This window comes from Myotis yumanensis, unplaced genomic scaffold (genome assembly GCF_028538775.1).
Source record: "Myotis yumanensis isolate MYYU_CA2020_CCGP unplaced genomic scaffold, mMyoYum1.0.hap1 SCAF_18, whole genome shotgun sequence".
Lineage (NCBI taxonomy): Eukaryota > Metazoa > Chordata > Mammalia > Chiroptera > Vespertilionidae > Myotis > Myotis yumanensis.
Window position 1 is genome coordinate 23774525 of NW_027223769.1, and position 14035 is coordinate 23788559.

Below are 14035 nucleotides of genomic sequence, written 5' to 3' on the forward strand. Positions count from 1 at the left end.
CACAGGCCCCATCCCAAACTTCTATGTTTTAATTGCTTTTTATGGAAATATTGCTAAAACATTCATTTCCTTGTTTTCTAACACGGAGTATTCTGAACACATGTTATAATGTCTAGGAGTTGTATGTATGGACATCGGTGATTTCTCTGCTGCTGATGCTGATGCTGATGGAGATATAGGTGCGGACTGTATGGGCTGCAGGGCAAATCAATTACTTGTATATAGCCAATAAATCCCTCTCCCAATCGGTGGAGGCATTTTTATTAACTTTGACCAATTCCAGTTCAATCTTTGTGGAATTTGCCTGAACAAAGAACTATATTTACTGACATTTCCCTCCTTCAGTAGAACAACCAAAATCTTGAGAAGGCCCCTTGACAGTCTTAAGATTCTCTAACCATGAAAAACATATTAATTCTATTTACTTTTAAAAAGGGTTGGGGATATTTTTATAATAATAGGAACAGGGATTTTATTTTGTCTTATTTTAATTTTTTTTTGTTAATCCTCACCCAAGGATAATTTTTCCTGTTGTTTTTTAGAGAGCGTGGAAGGGAGAGAGGGAGGAGAAAAGAGAGAGAAAGAAAGACACGTTGATTGGTTGCTTCTTGCATGTACCCTGATGGGACCCGGGGACCAAACCTCCAATGCAGGTATATGCCCTTGACTGGGAATCGAACCTGCGACCCTTCAGTGCATGGGCCGACATTCTAACCACTGAGAACACTGGCCAGTCATAGAAACAGGGACTTTTATTTTAGAATCAGATATGAAGTCATTCACTTTTTTTCTTTCTCACTGAAGATTCTTAAACATTTCCTCAAAGCCATTACCAGGAAAACCATAGGTATTCTAAAAACTTGCACGCTTTTTTCTTTTAAAAGAATTTTTAAAAAGTCTCCTAAATGCCTTAAGCTTTGAACAAAAGTCTTCACAGTGTAACCTTTTGAGATCCTCTCTGGTTCTAAGTTTTTATTGTTTTTACTATATTTTTTGTCAGACGTAGCTTTGTGCTGTGGTATTCACAAATGAAGCGTTTGTGAGGCCCAGACAGTGTCTCCCGGGAGGTACTTATTATTATCAAAACTACTAATGATAATAATTAATAGTTATTGAGACACTACATACAGAGCAGTATGCTGTCCATTTTATTCACATTAATTCACTTATTCTTCAACATGACCCTAGGAGGTAGCTATTGCAGCTGAAACCCTGGGGACAGACACATTCAAATTCATATTTCTATAGAGAACAGGTACCCCGTGTTACCCAAGAGCCTCAGCAGGGCCTGGGGCAGGTCCCCTGGAATCAAACACATTAATATTTCTGCATTGCAATGTTAGACTCTGCCAACGAAGTGCGATAAATAAAGGGTCTCATGTCCGTTCAGATGAGGTTTTTCTGCCAAATGGGTTTGGGTCTGAAACTTAGGAAAACTTTCCCCAGTTTTTGGAGCTTATTTGGATTCAGAATTGCAATAGGGGATTCTTATTATTTTTCCTGTTATCTGTGAGAAAACAGAAGTTGAGAGAGGTTAAGTAATCTGCTCAAAGCCACACGGCCTCTAATTGCAGAGGCAGGAGGCCATTAACCCAGGCCTGCTGGCAAAGTCGATGCGTCAGGGAGATGTGCTGATTGCAGAGCGGGTGCTCTTCACCTCCAGGCCACACAGCTCCTACGTGAACCAGAGGCACTGGCCATGTCATAATCGGAAGAGAAGGCACAGGTCGCTCCAAGCTTCCCTGGAGACCCAACGAAGCCTGGACTCTGAGTAAAGCTCAGAGATGCAAAGTCTGAATGGAACCGCACTTCTTTCCCGCTTACCTCTTCTTTGGGCATGAATCTCACTTGTACGTTGGCCTTCTCACCAGGATCCAAGACCCCTGTAGTGGGCTGGATCTCAAAGATCCGCGTCTTTGGCTTGAATTCGGTATGGAGTTTCCGTCTTAAGTACTTTGGCATGTGTTTCTCCAGCTGGTTAATAAATATTAGACAAATAGATAACCATTTAGGGAAAATGGACTTATTCCAGCCTCTGCTCACTCCACCTGCATTTACTAAGTGCCTTCCCGGCATCAGGGAATGTGTGGATACCAGGGGTGCAAAGATGAATAGGACATTCGCCAGACAGCGTGGCCTGATAGACCCTCAAGTGCCGAGCTAAGGAACTAGATTTTATTCAGGAGGCGATGGCTGTCCCTGAAAGTCTGAGCAGGAGAGTGAAATGATGAGCGTGAACGCCGAGAATTACAAATCTGGCTGAAATGGAGACGGAAAAAGGGGATCAATGGGCCTCAACTCACTTACCTTGTTAAATGGCTTATGGCTGACGACAAACCATTCACAAGGAACTTGAAGATGATTGGAGAGCTGAATAGTTTCCACAAGGCACTGCCCACACTGAATTGTGGCAAACTCCACTTTTTCACAAGACAGTGTCATAGTGGGAATGGTCACCTGGGCTTGCAGACAGATGTGAACTGTTGGCCCTCCAACCACCTAGAGCGGCCATAAGATTGCTGTTAGCATAGCATGTGGCATAGGGTTGGAGGGCGGGGGAAGAATCATGACTCTGAAATAGTAACTGAATCATCCCAGGGGTGATCGGCCAGCACAGCTGGGAGCTGGGAAGGCTCAGCTGGCCCCAGCGGTGCACCTTACTTTGATGGGCAGGATGATTTCTTTGTTTCCCACAGACTGATTGGTCCCTTGCTGGTCAAATCTCACTTCAAATGTTTCCGTTTCGCAGTAAGGCAGATGCTTTACACGATCTAGCTCAGTACTAAAACCTGGACCAAGACAAACAAAATTTCTTTGTGGGAAAGAGAAATAGCAAACAAGAGCTGCTTTCGTTAGAAGCCCCTCTGGGGCAGGATAAGCATTCAAAGACCCAATGAATGACCCAACAATTCTCTCTGCCGATCCCAGAAGAAATACACACTCTTCTCCAGAAAGTCAGGACAGATGGTCTTGTCACTGTTGGAAATGACCAGGCGCAGTGGGAAAGGCCTCCCTGGCCTGGTTACCTGTGTCGTGCAGGATGCGCTTTTCCGCGTGGAAGGACACTGGCATGTGACTGGTGTTGGTGATCTTGATGATGTGGGATCGAGAGTCGCCAAGGATCATGTGGCCAAAGTCTAGGATATACTCTGGCAGCTGGATTCTGAAATGAGCAACAAACTCTCCTTACCAGTCACTCTTCCAAAAGTGAGGGAGCACGAGGCTCTCTCCCATCTCCTGTGCACCATGCTATGCTCTGGAGTTGAGAACAATGAATGGCCCCAGAGGGGAGACCAGGAGCCAGCTACGTCTTCCCTCAGAAGTCCATGTTGTTTCAGCCATGATCTCAAAACACCTGCAAGGTGGGCTCTCATGAACCTGAACCTGGGCCTGTCCACTAGACAAAGCCGGAGGTTCCTGCCTGGTTAGCTGGATGCCAAAGGATAGCAGATACATGAGGGGAGTGGAGTGCATTCCTGCATGACCAACCATCATGCCAGGGAGCACTCTGCTGGGCAGCAGTGCTCGCTCCACTGTACCCTGAAACAAACAACACAGAAGGGCACTCACTTGGCTAGTCTGTGGCGACTCCGATGGCTGACTTCGTCCATGGGATCGTGGATAATTGTTTTTTGATGTTCCATGGTATAGTTTTGGACTATGAGTCGCTCTACTTCCATCTGGAGCTGAGCACTTAACTGGAGCAACAGAGAAGAGCAAAGGAGCAGACGTTTCTAGAACATGCATTCTCGGTGTGGGCAATATCACCCCGTAGGGTGATATGCAATCTATTTGTGATATTAACATTTTCATGGGGGTGGGTACAGTATGCAACTACTACATCTATAGCATGAGTAGTCTCAGCTATAAAAAGGGGTGAACTACTGGTATTGATGGATCTCAAGGACATCATGCTGAATGAAAAAAGCCAACCTCAAAGATTACATACAGTATGATTTCATTTATATAACATTCTTGAAATAACAAAAGTATAGGGGTGAAGAACAGATTAGTGGTTGCTAGGGGCAAGGGATGGGGAGTGTGGGGGTAGGTGTAGGATATAAGAGCAAATAAAGTAAAAAAGAAGGGAAGAGACTTCTTCCAATTCCCTCTTCTTAGAGCATTCACTTTAGAGAACTTGTTAGTTCTTTCTCTGCCTCTTTGAAATGTATGTAAATCTTTTTGAGGGCCATATAAGCCTCTTGTCAGCTTTACAACTCAAAGTGCCTTTCTTAAGGATCTGGGGACTGTTTCTTGATGTGATCATCAAGGACGATGGAGCCCCTACCACCCAGTTTCTTTCTTAAAAAAATATATTTTATTGATTTCAGATAGGAAGGGAGAGGGAAAGAGAGAGAATCAATGATGAGAGAAAATCATTGATAGGTTGCCTCCTGCATGCCCCCTACTGAGGATTTAGGAAGCTGGGCATGTGCCCTTGACTAGACTCGAACCCGGGACCCTTAAGTCCACAGGCCGACGCTCTATCCACTGAGCCAAACCAGCTAGGGCTTTACCACCCAGTTTCTGTGGGAGGGTGGGAGCCTAAAGTCAGAGGGCCCTGTCATAAAACTACAAGAAGTTTGGTTTCCTTAGCTAACCCAGATGGTCATTCCAATTACCATGTGACTTTAGAATGAACTGTGTGTGACAAATGGTGCTGCCAAGTCTGCTAAAGAGGACAAGTGATAGTTCTTAATTAAGGATTAGTTACTGTTTTACTTGAAAACATTTCTGCAACGGGTTGCATCTGCTCAGCTACATATAAGAGGCTGAGATTTCTTCCGGTCATTGCAATCTCTTAGTGAACTGCCTGTGACACAGATCTCATTCTGGTTTAATAATAAGTTTTTTTTTCTTTTTCATCTATCTTTGTGGAGAGATTTTCTGTCTTGGAAGGAGATTTTGTTTAATTCTGTTTCCCCAACAAGCACAAGGATCCTTGTGGTGAAGGAGCAGTTCTGTGGTGGTGGTTTACACAAATCTACACATGAAAAAATCACAAACGCATCCCCCCATGCCCACACACCAGCGCACATGAAATTGATGAGTAAGCTCTGCAGCTGGTACCGATGTCGGTTTCCTGATTTTGATGTTGTACTGTGGTTATGTAAGATGCTACCGATGGGAAAAATATTTTTCTCAACTTCCTGTGAATTATAATCATTTCAACATAAAAATGAAAAAATTTAATACCAAACTATTCAAAGAGATTAGGTTTTACACACACTACATGCATTTCATGGGGTATTAGGAAAAGATGTCTTGGCTGGAGTGATAGTGAAAAATGGTTGGAAAATCCTGTTCTGAAAGGTCCAAACCAGAAGGCCTGGGCCAAGCAGGAAAGGTTACTGTGTGAAGGGGCCTGTCATGAGACAACAGGGAGATGTGGGGGCCGTGGCGATGTGTGCAGGAGGCTGCCTCACCTCCAGGCATTCCCAGCCATCTAGATTCTAGAGCAGCAGAGCCCACCCTATGCCTGGCTCCTGAGCCGCTTCGTGGTCAGTTGACCGCTGGCTTATGCAGGAGGACTAGCTTGCTCTGCCCCTGCCATCACATCCTCGGAAACCCCACCCCACGTCTGGAGGAACCGCCAGACACAACCGTGCTAAGGCTCTGACGAGGAGCCACCTGGGAAGGCAGTAGCAGGTGGAGCTGCACCTCTGCCCTGAGGCAGGCCGGGGTCCGCTGGACAGACCTGCATTCGAACCCTAGCTCTGCTTTCTTGCCTTGGAAATGCACTTCACTTCCGTGAGTCCTCTAAAACTGTGAAATTAAGATGATAATGGCATCTTATCCCCGTCCCCCATTGTGGGAGGGTTTAATGAAATAATAATGCAGCTCAGTAGCATGGCACAGGCCTGGTGTAAAAGTTCAATCAATGGTAGTTGTTGTTGTTAATTATGATTATATCCTTGGAACCAAGGCTCACGGTCAGTATCTGCAAATAAGTAATTGCTGGTGGCCTGTGGGGCTCCCAGTCTCCCTAGTGATCCCCCTTTTCCCCACTGGAGAACCCCAGCTCAGCTCTCTCAGCTGCAAACATCATCCTTCCTCAAGACCCTGTTCTCATGCACATTTGCATCTTAAAAGAAGGGCACAGAGAGAAAGCAGCCTTCGTGGTCAGGAACGGATGGTGAAGAGAGGGGTTTCAGGGAATGGTGGGAAGGGACATTTGGGGATTTTGTTTTCTATCCCACAGCAGGGCAGCCTTTATTTACAAGCTGGGTCCCTCCCTCCCTCAAGAGACCTCTTGGCTTGGATCCTGCCTTGGAGGCACCACACACTCCTGACTGTCCCAGAGCCCCTTTGGCTGTCCCGCTCCCCCACGTTGCTGGTGGGTGCCTGAGGCCTTTACTCTGAATTTACCTTCTTCCCTCATCACTCAGTACACTCCCTGGGAAGCTCCCTATCTCCTGTGATTACAGTGACCATCTGATAAGTCTCACATCACCTTCTCCAACTTCTCTCTCTCCCCAGGTCCATAGCAGTGGGTCCAGCTCCCTATTGGATGCGTCTACTTGGAGGACGCACCGAAATCTCAGGTGTAATCATGGACCACTCGAACTCATTTCCCTTCTTCCTCTTTCACCCAAAACTTGTTTCTCGTCCTGAGTTTCTTCTCAGAGTGTCCCCTCCTTACGTTGTCACCCAAGCACATCACTTGGAAGTCACCTCCTCCTCACTCCAACATACGATCAATCCCTGACCAACCTGCCTCCAAAATATTTCTTGAATTCACCCAATTCTTTCTACTTTCTGGGCCATCAGCTTTGTTGATGCTACCATCACCTGTCCTCTGGAATTACTCCAGCAGATTTAAAATAAAAGATGCAAAATATGATAATGCACGGCCTCTGGGGAAACACAGTGCCTTCCTGGGGCCCTCAGGATGAAGTTCAAAACCCTCAATAGGTTCAATAGCGGGCTGCCTATCTCTTTAGGCTCATCTTGGTTCTCTAACCTCACCCCGTCTTTGCTATACCTTTTCCTCCTTCCTGTGTCCTTCCTGCCCCTGGGCCTTTGCACATACTGTCCTTAGGCCACATACATTCTGTGCAAAGTGAGGCTAGTCTTACCTTAAAAGGCTCATCCTCAGACATTTCCTCAGTGGTCTCTGAGTGACTCAATGTTTCATCTTTGTCTAACTCGTTTTCTAGGTTTTCTCTGGCCTGATTCAAGAAGATCTCATACTTTTCATTCCCTGTGGGTATTGGGAGGAGAAGAAAACCAGGATGGTTAGAAATATATGAATTATGTCCCAAACACAGACCCTTAGCTCAGGTTAAATAAAGTGAGGAGGGAAATGAACTTTTCTGGTGCCTCCTCTGCCATGTTTTCTCTGCTTTAGAGGATGAGGTCATTTGTGAGCGAGCTGGGTTTGTGCCGGAGACCTCACTGGGTTTAATGCGATGATGCTTTAGGACCAGCTGGTTCTCAAGAAGCTGGTGGCAGTGACATCCTAAGCCAGTCTTACTAGTAGGTTGACCGCCTGGATCCCAGCTTGCCTGGTACACTCCCAGTTCTAGCACGCACAGCTGCACAACTAGGGAAATCCCTCGATAGCTGGTCACCCTTTCAACTAGTTTTCATGTGTATTAAATCTCAAGTTGCTTTAATGACAACTAACTAAGCTACAATCCCCAGAATCAGGGAGGGCAGGCAAGTGGTGGAGCACTTCCAGACCCCCAAGTTCACTAGGAAGCAGTGCAAGGCAGGCAAAGTCATTACAGTGCCTTTTAGGAAGCGATGGGAAGCCGGGGGACTGCGGGGAACTGGAGCCCAGAAGGCCCAGCTAACGGTACTCAGATTTCAATGATTTTAAAGCCTGCACCGGCCTGACCATGTCTGCTGCCAGAGGAGGCCAGCTGGCTGCCCAGTGTTCAGCTTCCTTCCTGACAATTCTATGAGGACTTGGGCTGCCTTCTGCCCGCTGGAACTCTAGATGCTAGGATGCAACATGGCCTTAGTTTTACTAATGTCTGTGTTCATATTTCCAGGGAGCAGACTATTAGGATTTCATAGATCAGCGGTTCTCAACCTGTGGGTCGCGACCTCTTAGGGGGTCAAATGACCCTTTCACAGGGGTCACCTAAGACCATCGGAAAACACACATATAATTACATATTGTTTTGTGATTAATCACTATGCTTTAATTATGTTCAATTTGTAACAATGAAATTGGGGGTCACCACAACATGAGGAACTGTATTAAAGGGTCACGGCATTAGGAAGGTTGAGAACCACTGTCATAGAGGATCATCAACCGTTGAGTTAGTGACTTGGGGGTGGTGGCAGGAAAGGCGGAGGTGTGAGGGTTTAATCTGAAGCTGCTTAGGAGCTTGAAGAGGGACTCATGAAGAAGAGTGACGTTTCCATGGAGAAGAGTGAAGTTTCTCTGGCCTCTGGTCCAGCAAGAAAGAACCAGAGTCTATGGCTCTAACAGAGCGGATCTCCTTTCGGATCTGCCAAGACAGAAATATTCTGGTACCAAGGGAGGCCAGATGCTATCAGGAAGTCTTGGCTAGAGACGTGGGCAGGCAATTAACAACAGTCTCAACAAGCTTCCAAACTCCGCCATACCAACAAGGCACCAGAACCTTGGTTGCCTTTCAGCACAGTTTATTTTTTTGAGAATTGTACTCGGGGCAGTAAAATCAGCCTTCAGGTTCTCAGTGGGCACCTGTGAGGGTGCCACTGGGGAAGGACAACTCGGAGGGAGATTACAGTTGGAAGGGACATGCGCTGGAAGAAAAGGCAGTTGGAAGAGCAATTTCCTGAGGCCTCAGTGATGGCAAAGTTGACCAGGGGTCTTAACGTGCGACTGCCAGGGCCACGACTCATCTCACTGAACTCAGGCCTCCACGTCAATTTCAACTCTTGACTTTCTTGCAGCAGAGGAGTAACACAGGAGGGAACGAGAAGGGACCACCCAGACAATGATGTGAGCAGCCTTCGACATTCCAGCAAGCAAAGCAAAATGCATATTTTGTCCCCCGTGGGGAACCACAGCAGCGGGTAGCGGTACCTTTGAGGTTTCTGGGGAGGTCGATGTAGATTCGAGGAAAGATTCCCTCTCCACTCAGTGTGATACTCTCTGGGTCCAGGTGGGCGATCTGGACTTGAAAACTTCTTTGAAAGATCTCAGGTACTCCAGGTAAGTAGTAAATCTTCAACTCCTGCTCTTTAAGTGAACTGATAAAACCCTGTGCAGCAGAAAGATCAGAGAGAACATTCAAATTGGTACAATGGACTCCTGCTTCTGGTGGTTTGATGGACTAGATAACTCCAAGGGCCTATGGTGCTGGGTATTCTCCACTCACATTCCTCCCCCAGGATTTATTTTCTTGATGAACAAACTTCAACAAAAGTGCCTTAAAGCTGATAGATCCACATACAGTGTACAAGAAACTACTTCCTCCATTTGCTTTGAAAACCAATTTGGCCCATTGCAGCCTCCTGTTGTTTTCATACCTGCTAATGAAAAATTGCTCTTGTTGTAGTCAATGGACAGGAGGCCCTTAGCTTCAAGGAATCACAAGGGAAGTGTGAGGACATAAATAGAAATAAACTATCTTGCCCTAGCTGGCAAGTGATTGAGCATAAGCCTGCAGACTGAAGGGTCTTGGGTTTGATTCTGGTCAAGGGCATGTACCTTGGTTGTGGGCTCCATCCCTGGCCCTGGTTGGGGTGTGTGTGCAGAAGGCAACCAATTGATGTGTCTCTCTCACATCGATGTTTCTCTCTCTGTCTCCCTCCCTTCCTCTCTTTCTAAAAATCAATGGAAAAATATCCTTGGGTGAGGATCAACAACAACAACAAAAGAATAAAAAGGAAAAATCTATCTTATAATTATGAAAAAACACCCATGGGGTTGTATTGTCTTTTTCACTATTGGACCCCTGGTGCTTGAATGGTGCCTGGGGAATGCAGGACTCAGTCAACACTTGTTGAGTAAATGAGTGAAGTGCTTGGATTGATTTATTTTTCCTGCTTCTGAGAGCTCTTTAATTTTAATTTTAAAAATATCACTCCCATCATCCTGGCTGTGAACGTTTAGTGCAGCGGTTCTCAACCTGAGGGTCACGACCCCTTTGGCGGTCGAACGACCCTTTCACAGGGGTCGCCTAAGACCATCCTGCATATCAGATATTTACATGACGATTCATAACAGTAGCAACATTACGGTTATGAAGTAGCAACGGAAATAATTTTATGGTTGGGGGTCACCACAACATGAGGAACTGTATTTAAAGGGCCAGAAGGTTGAGAACCACTGGCTTAGTGTAACGTGACCTGGCTCTGGGTTGTCTTGAAGGTTTGAATTGGGGCTCCTCTGACCATCCTCACGTGGCTACTCACTGAAAGAGGCAGGATGAGTGGCACGCCGGGCATGAGGTTGTCTGGCGAAGACTGGTCATCGGTCAGCACCCTGAACTCGAAGCCGACTTTCCCAGTGTTCTTCAGTGTGACTTTAGTCTCTGTGACCCGGTCGAACAGCTTGAGGAGGAGGAGGAAAACAGTGTCCCCTGCGTCACCGTCCTTTGGGATGCTGCCGTCATGCTAAAAAAGGCGGCTGGACAAACGTGCCTCACAGGCACGGATTTTCTCTCTCAGGATGTAGACGCTGCCAGTCCTCATTTCAGTCTCACAGAAAGGTGCCGGCTAGCTCTACCTGAGTGCTCCTAACGACTCATATAGGTCAGTATGACTGTGGGGTGAGCATCTCATCTCTCCAGCTTCAGTTTCTTCACCACAAAGACCTCACATTGGAGGGTCTTAAAGTAAGCTTTTCTACACCAAACCAAGATTTGCTTCTTCTTTTTTTTTTTTTTTTAAAAAAGATTTGTTCAGAATTTTCTAGAATGAACTTTTCTATTTATATGGCGAGACATGGGAATAATAGGCCAGACCTGAATTATTTTGCTCACACAATTCAGCAACTAACCAGCAAGTCCAATAACCACAAACTAAGGCCACCTTAGGGGTCCTTAGGACAAGACAGGGCAAGGACTAGCTGCTTTAAAAAATACACTCTGAGCTGAGCCAAGGACCAAGTGCCCAGAGGACCCTGGAGATAAGGAATGAAAGAGGATTCTGTTTGGTCAGTGCAATAAAAAAGGTCTCAAAAGGTGTTGGGTGGATTTGATTTTAGCCACAATCTTTAACCTATAGACACACATACACATATGCGATTCAGTAATTATAACTGCAGTAGCTATATTATGGGGATCCAATCCCCATTAAAATTTGCTAGGAAATATCGTCTCTGCGTACATAACACAAAGTCTAATTGGGAAGAGAAGATGTAAAGATGTTGAATTAACTAGAAATTACCCCAAAGCAAAAATTAGAAGGTACATTATATTATGGCAAAGACTATACTTTAGTGCCCGGAGAATATCAAGTAAGAGAAAGACAAGTGAGGGATGGAGCTGAGCTGGGCCTTACCGTTTGTGTAAGTCTGGGCTGCAGGGTGGAGGATGAGTGGAATAGTTTAAGAATAAGTGTGCAGGCCTGAAGGGCTGGGATGCATTAGGGCCAGGGGTTAAAACAGCTTGGCCCCAAATGAATGAAGAGCTATAACAGGGAGTGATGAAGAACAAAGTTTAATGTAAGGGGCAGCAGTAATAGGGGGCCTTGGGATACCCTTACCCAATATAGGTGCCTGCAGTGGCGATGTTATGGGCGACAGAGGAAGGGACTCATGATTGAAGGCCTTCTCTGGCCCAGCACAGCACTGACCGGTCACTTAAGCAACCACAACCACTTGGTGAGACAGGCATTGCTACCCCATTCCCGTTGTATAGATGAGGGACACGGAGGTTTGGAGAGGTTAGGTGATGTGCCCAAGGTGACCCACTAGGAAGTAAAACCAGGATAACATCCTAGTTCTTCCGACTACAAAACCATACTATTTCCTCAATACTACGAGGCCTTCCCAAACGCTGCTGGGTTAACTGTTCAGGGATTGATGGGATAAACATGCAATTTGGGGACAATCTGTCCGGCAATGATGTTGAAATGGGTTAGCAGTAGGAGCTAAGCATGGGTTGTAATCCCTCACTTCCCTGGGGTCCGGGGACCAGTGGCACAGGCATCACTTGGGAGTTTGTTAGAAAGGCTGATTCTCAGCACCCCCTTCCCACCCCTGGGATCTACTGGATCAGAATCTGTACTTGAACAAGATTCCCCGGTGATTCGTACACACATTACAGTTTGAGAAAAACTGCTGTAATAATTTAGGCGTGGCCTGATGGGACTCTGCAGTGTGATAACCACAGTGGCGGGCGGGGAAGGAAAATCCATTGCTGGAGGAATCAGCAAATCCATGAGTGCTGTAAGGCTGCAGGGGATGAAGGAGAGAGTGCAGCGGAAATGCCGTGGAGACCGTAACCTCCAGGGACTGAGACGGTAGTGTGTCACTGAGAGAAACAGAGAGGTTGGGATGAGCTTGTGGACTGAGAGGGAAGACGCACATTTCAGCGTCTAACATGCTGAATTTCAGGAGACGGTGAGAAAAGCAAGCGCAGACACTTGGCAAATGGTTGGCAGTGGGAGGACGGCCAGGGTTGAGGTGGGGGGGGCAGATGAGAGGTCAAGGAGAGGGGTGATGGTGAGACTATGATGATAGGGGGTTCCGGGGAGATCAGAGCACAAGGATGATGCCTGGTATTTAAGACAAAAGCAGAAAGCCTCCTGATGGTGGCGGTACCTGTAGCCCATAGTTGATGTCCTTGGTGTCAAAGGAATAGCTGACCACGGATGTCTCCCCCCGTAGCGTTATCTCATAGTTGGGCCCTCCTTCCACTTTGCACAGAGCTGTCGCCTGGGCGGTGATGTCACAGTGTCCGTAGAAGGTGAAGGCTATCTGGTCGCTGCTGTACGGCTGCAGCTCTCCATAGAGGGGCAGGATGTCAAACACCTGCAGAGAAAGTCATTCCAGATGAGTGCATCGACCGGGATGGAGAGGCGGCAAAAGGTAAGTTAAAGTCCAGGCGATTTTCAGAGCATTTCCTCACTTTAACTTGTTTGACTCCGTGCCAGGTGACAAGCCCTGCACCTTGAAAATACAGGCTGGTCATGGCGGTCATAGTGCTCTGGCAAGATTTATTTTATTTTTTTCTGGCAAGATTTAAACGTCGACCTTGGGGCAGCTTGCTCAGTAAGAAGGGTTAGTGTGAGATGACTTTGGTGCCCAGGAGATGCTACTTCTTCTATCCCAACGGAAAGTCTCTCTTCCCGTGCGGAGAGCCATAGGGATTCCCGAAACTCCAGCTGGCTCTGGTTTGGGTCTATTCTCTCTGTTTCAGCAGGGTTCCCTTTTAAATCCCTCAAAATTAGAGTGTGAGGGAAAGTTAGCCAGCAGTTACAATGGGATCATCGATGTGCTCCTCCCCATCACAAAGAAAAATGAAGCATGTTGTGTATATTTTAAGAATACAGGCACATCTCGTTTTAGTGCGCCTTACGCTTATTGTGTTTGGCAGATATTGCTTGCTTTTTTTACAAATTGAAGGTAAGACCCTCCACTAGCAAAAAGATTATGACTCCCTGAAGGCTCAGAGAGGTTAACAATTGTTAGCAACAGAGTAATTTTTAATTAAGGTATGTCTATTGTTTCTTTTAATACATATGCTATTGCACACTAAATAGACTGCACTATAGTGTAAATATAACTTTTACTAGAGGCCCGGTGCATGGTGCATGAATTCGTGCACAGGTTGGGTCCAGCTGGACCTGCCCCGATTGGGGCTGATTGGGGTGGGGCCAGCCAGGGGGAGGGGCTGCAGGAGGTTGGCTGGTCGGCCCCGCCCCCAATCAGGCTGGTTGGCTGGCCACAGTGTATGTCATAGCGACCGGTTGTTTGGGTCACTTGGCTTTTATATAATAGATTTACTTTATTGTGGTAGTCTGGAAAGAACTGCCATATCTCTGAAGTATTACTGTAATTCATTTTTTTTTCCTATGGAGATAATTAGACAATTGCCCAAAATGTATGTACAGGGATGTTTGCTGCAGCGTTATTTAAAGT

At 46.4% G+C, this 14035-nt stretch overlaps 1 protein-coding gene across 4 annotated transcripts in view; it reads right to left on the minus strand.

The window, feature by feature from the left end:
• HYDIN (HYDIN axonemal central pair apparatus protein) overlaps nucleotides 1-14035 on the minus strand; it is a 298798-nt gene that overhangs the window by 97061 nt on the left and 187702 nt on the right. For 3 of the 4 annotated variants that reach the window (XM_070397849.1, XM_070397847.1, XM_070397846.1), the window contains exons 25-33: nucleotides 12716-12925; nucleotides 10363-10500; nucleotides 9029-9206; nucleotides 7080-7204; nucleotides 3571-3698; nucleotides 3027-3163; nucleotides 2662-2789; nucleotides 2308-2499; nucleotides 1825-1974 (exon numbers count right to left, since the gene is read on the minus strand). In XM_070397849.1, the coding sequence (XP_070253950.1) occupies nucleotides 1825-1974; nucleotides 2308-2499; nucleotides 2662-2789; nucleotides 3027-3163; nucleotides 3571-3698; nucleotides 7080-7204; nucleotides 9029-9206; nucleotides 10363-10500; nucleotides 12716-12925 (1386 nt within the window). The remainder of the gene's footprint in view (nucleotides 1-1824; nucleotides 1975-2307; nucleotides 2500-2661; nucleotides 2790-3026; nucleotides 3164-3570; nucleotides 3699-7079; nucleotides 7205-9028; nucleotides 9207-10362; nucleotides 10501-12715; nucleotides 12926-14035) is intronic. The other variant, XM_070397848.1, reaches the window with a different exon arrangement.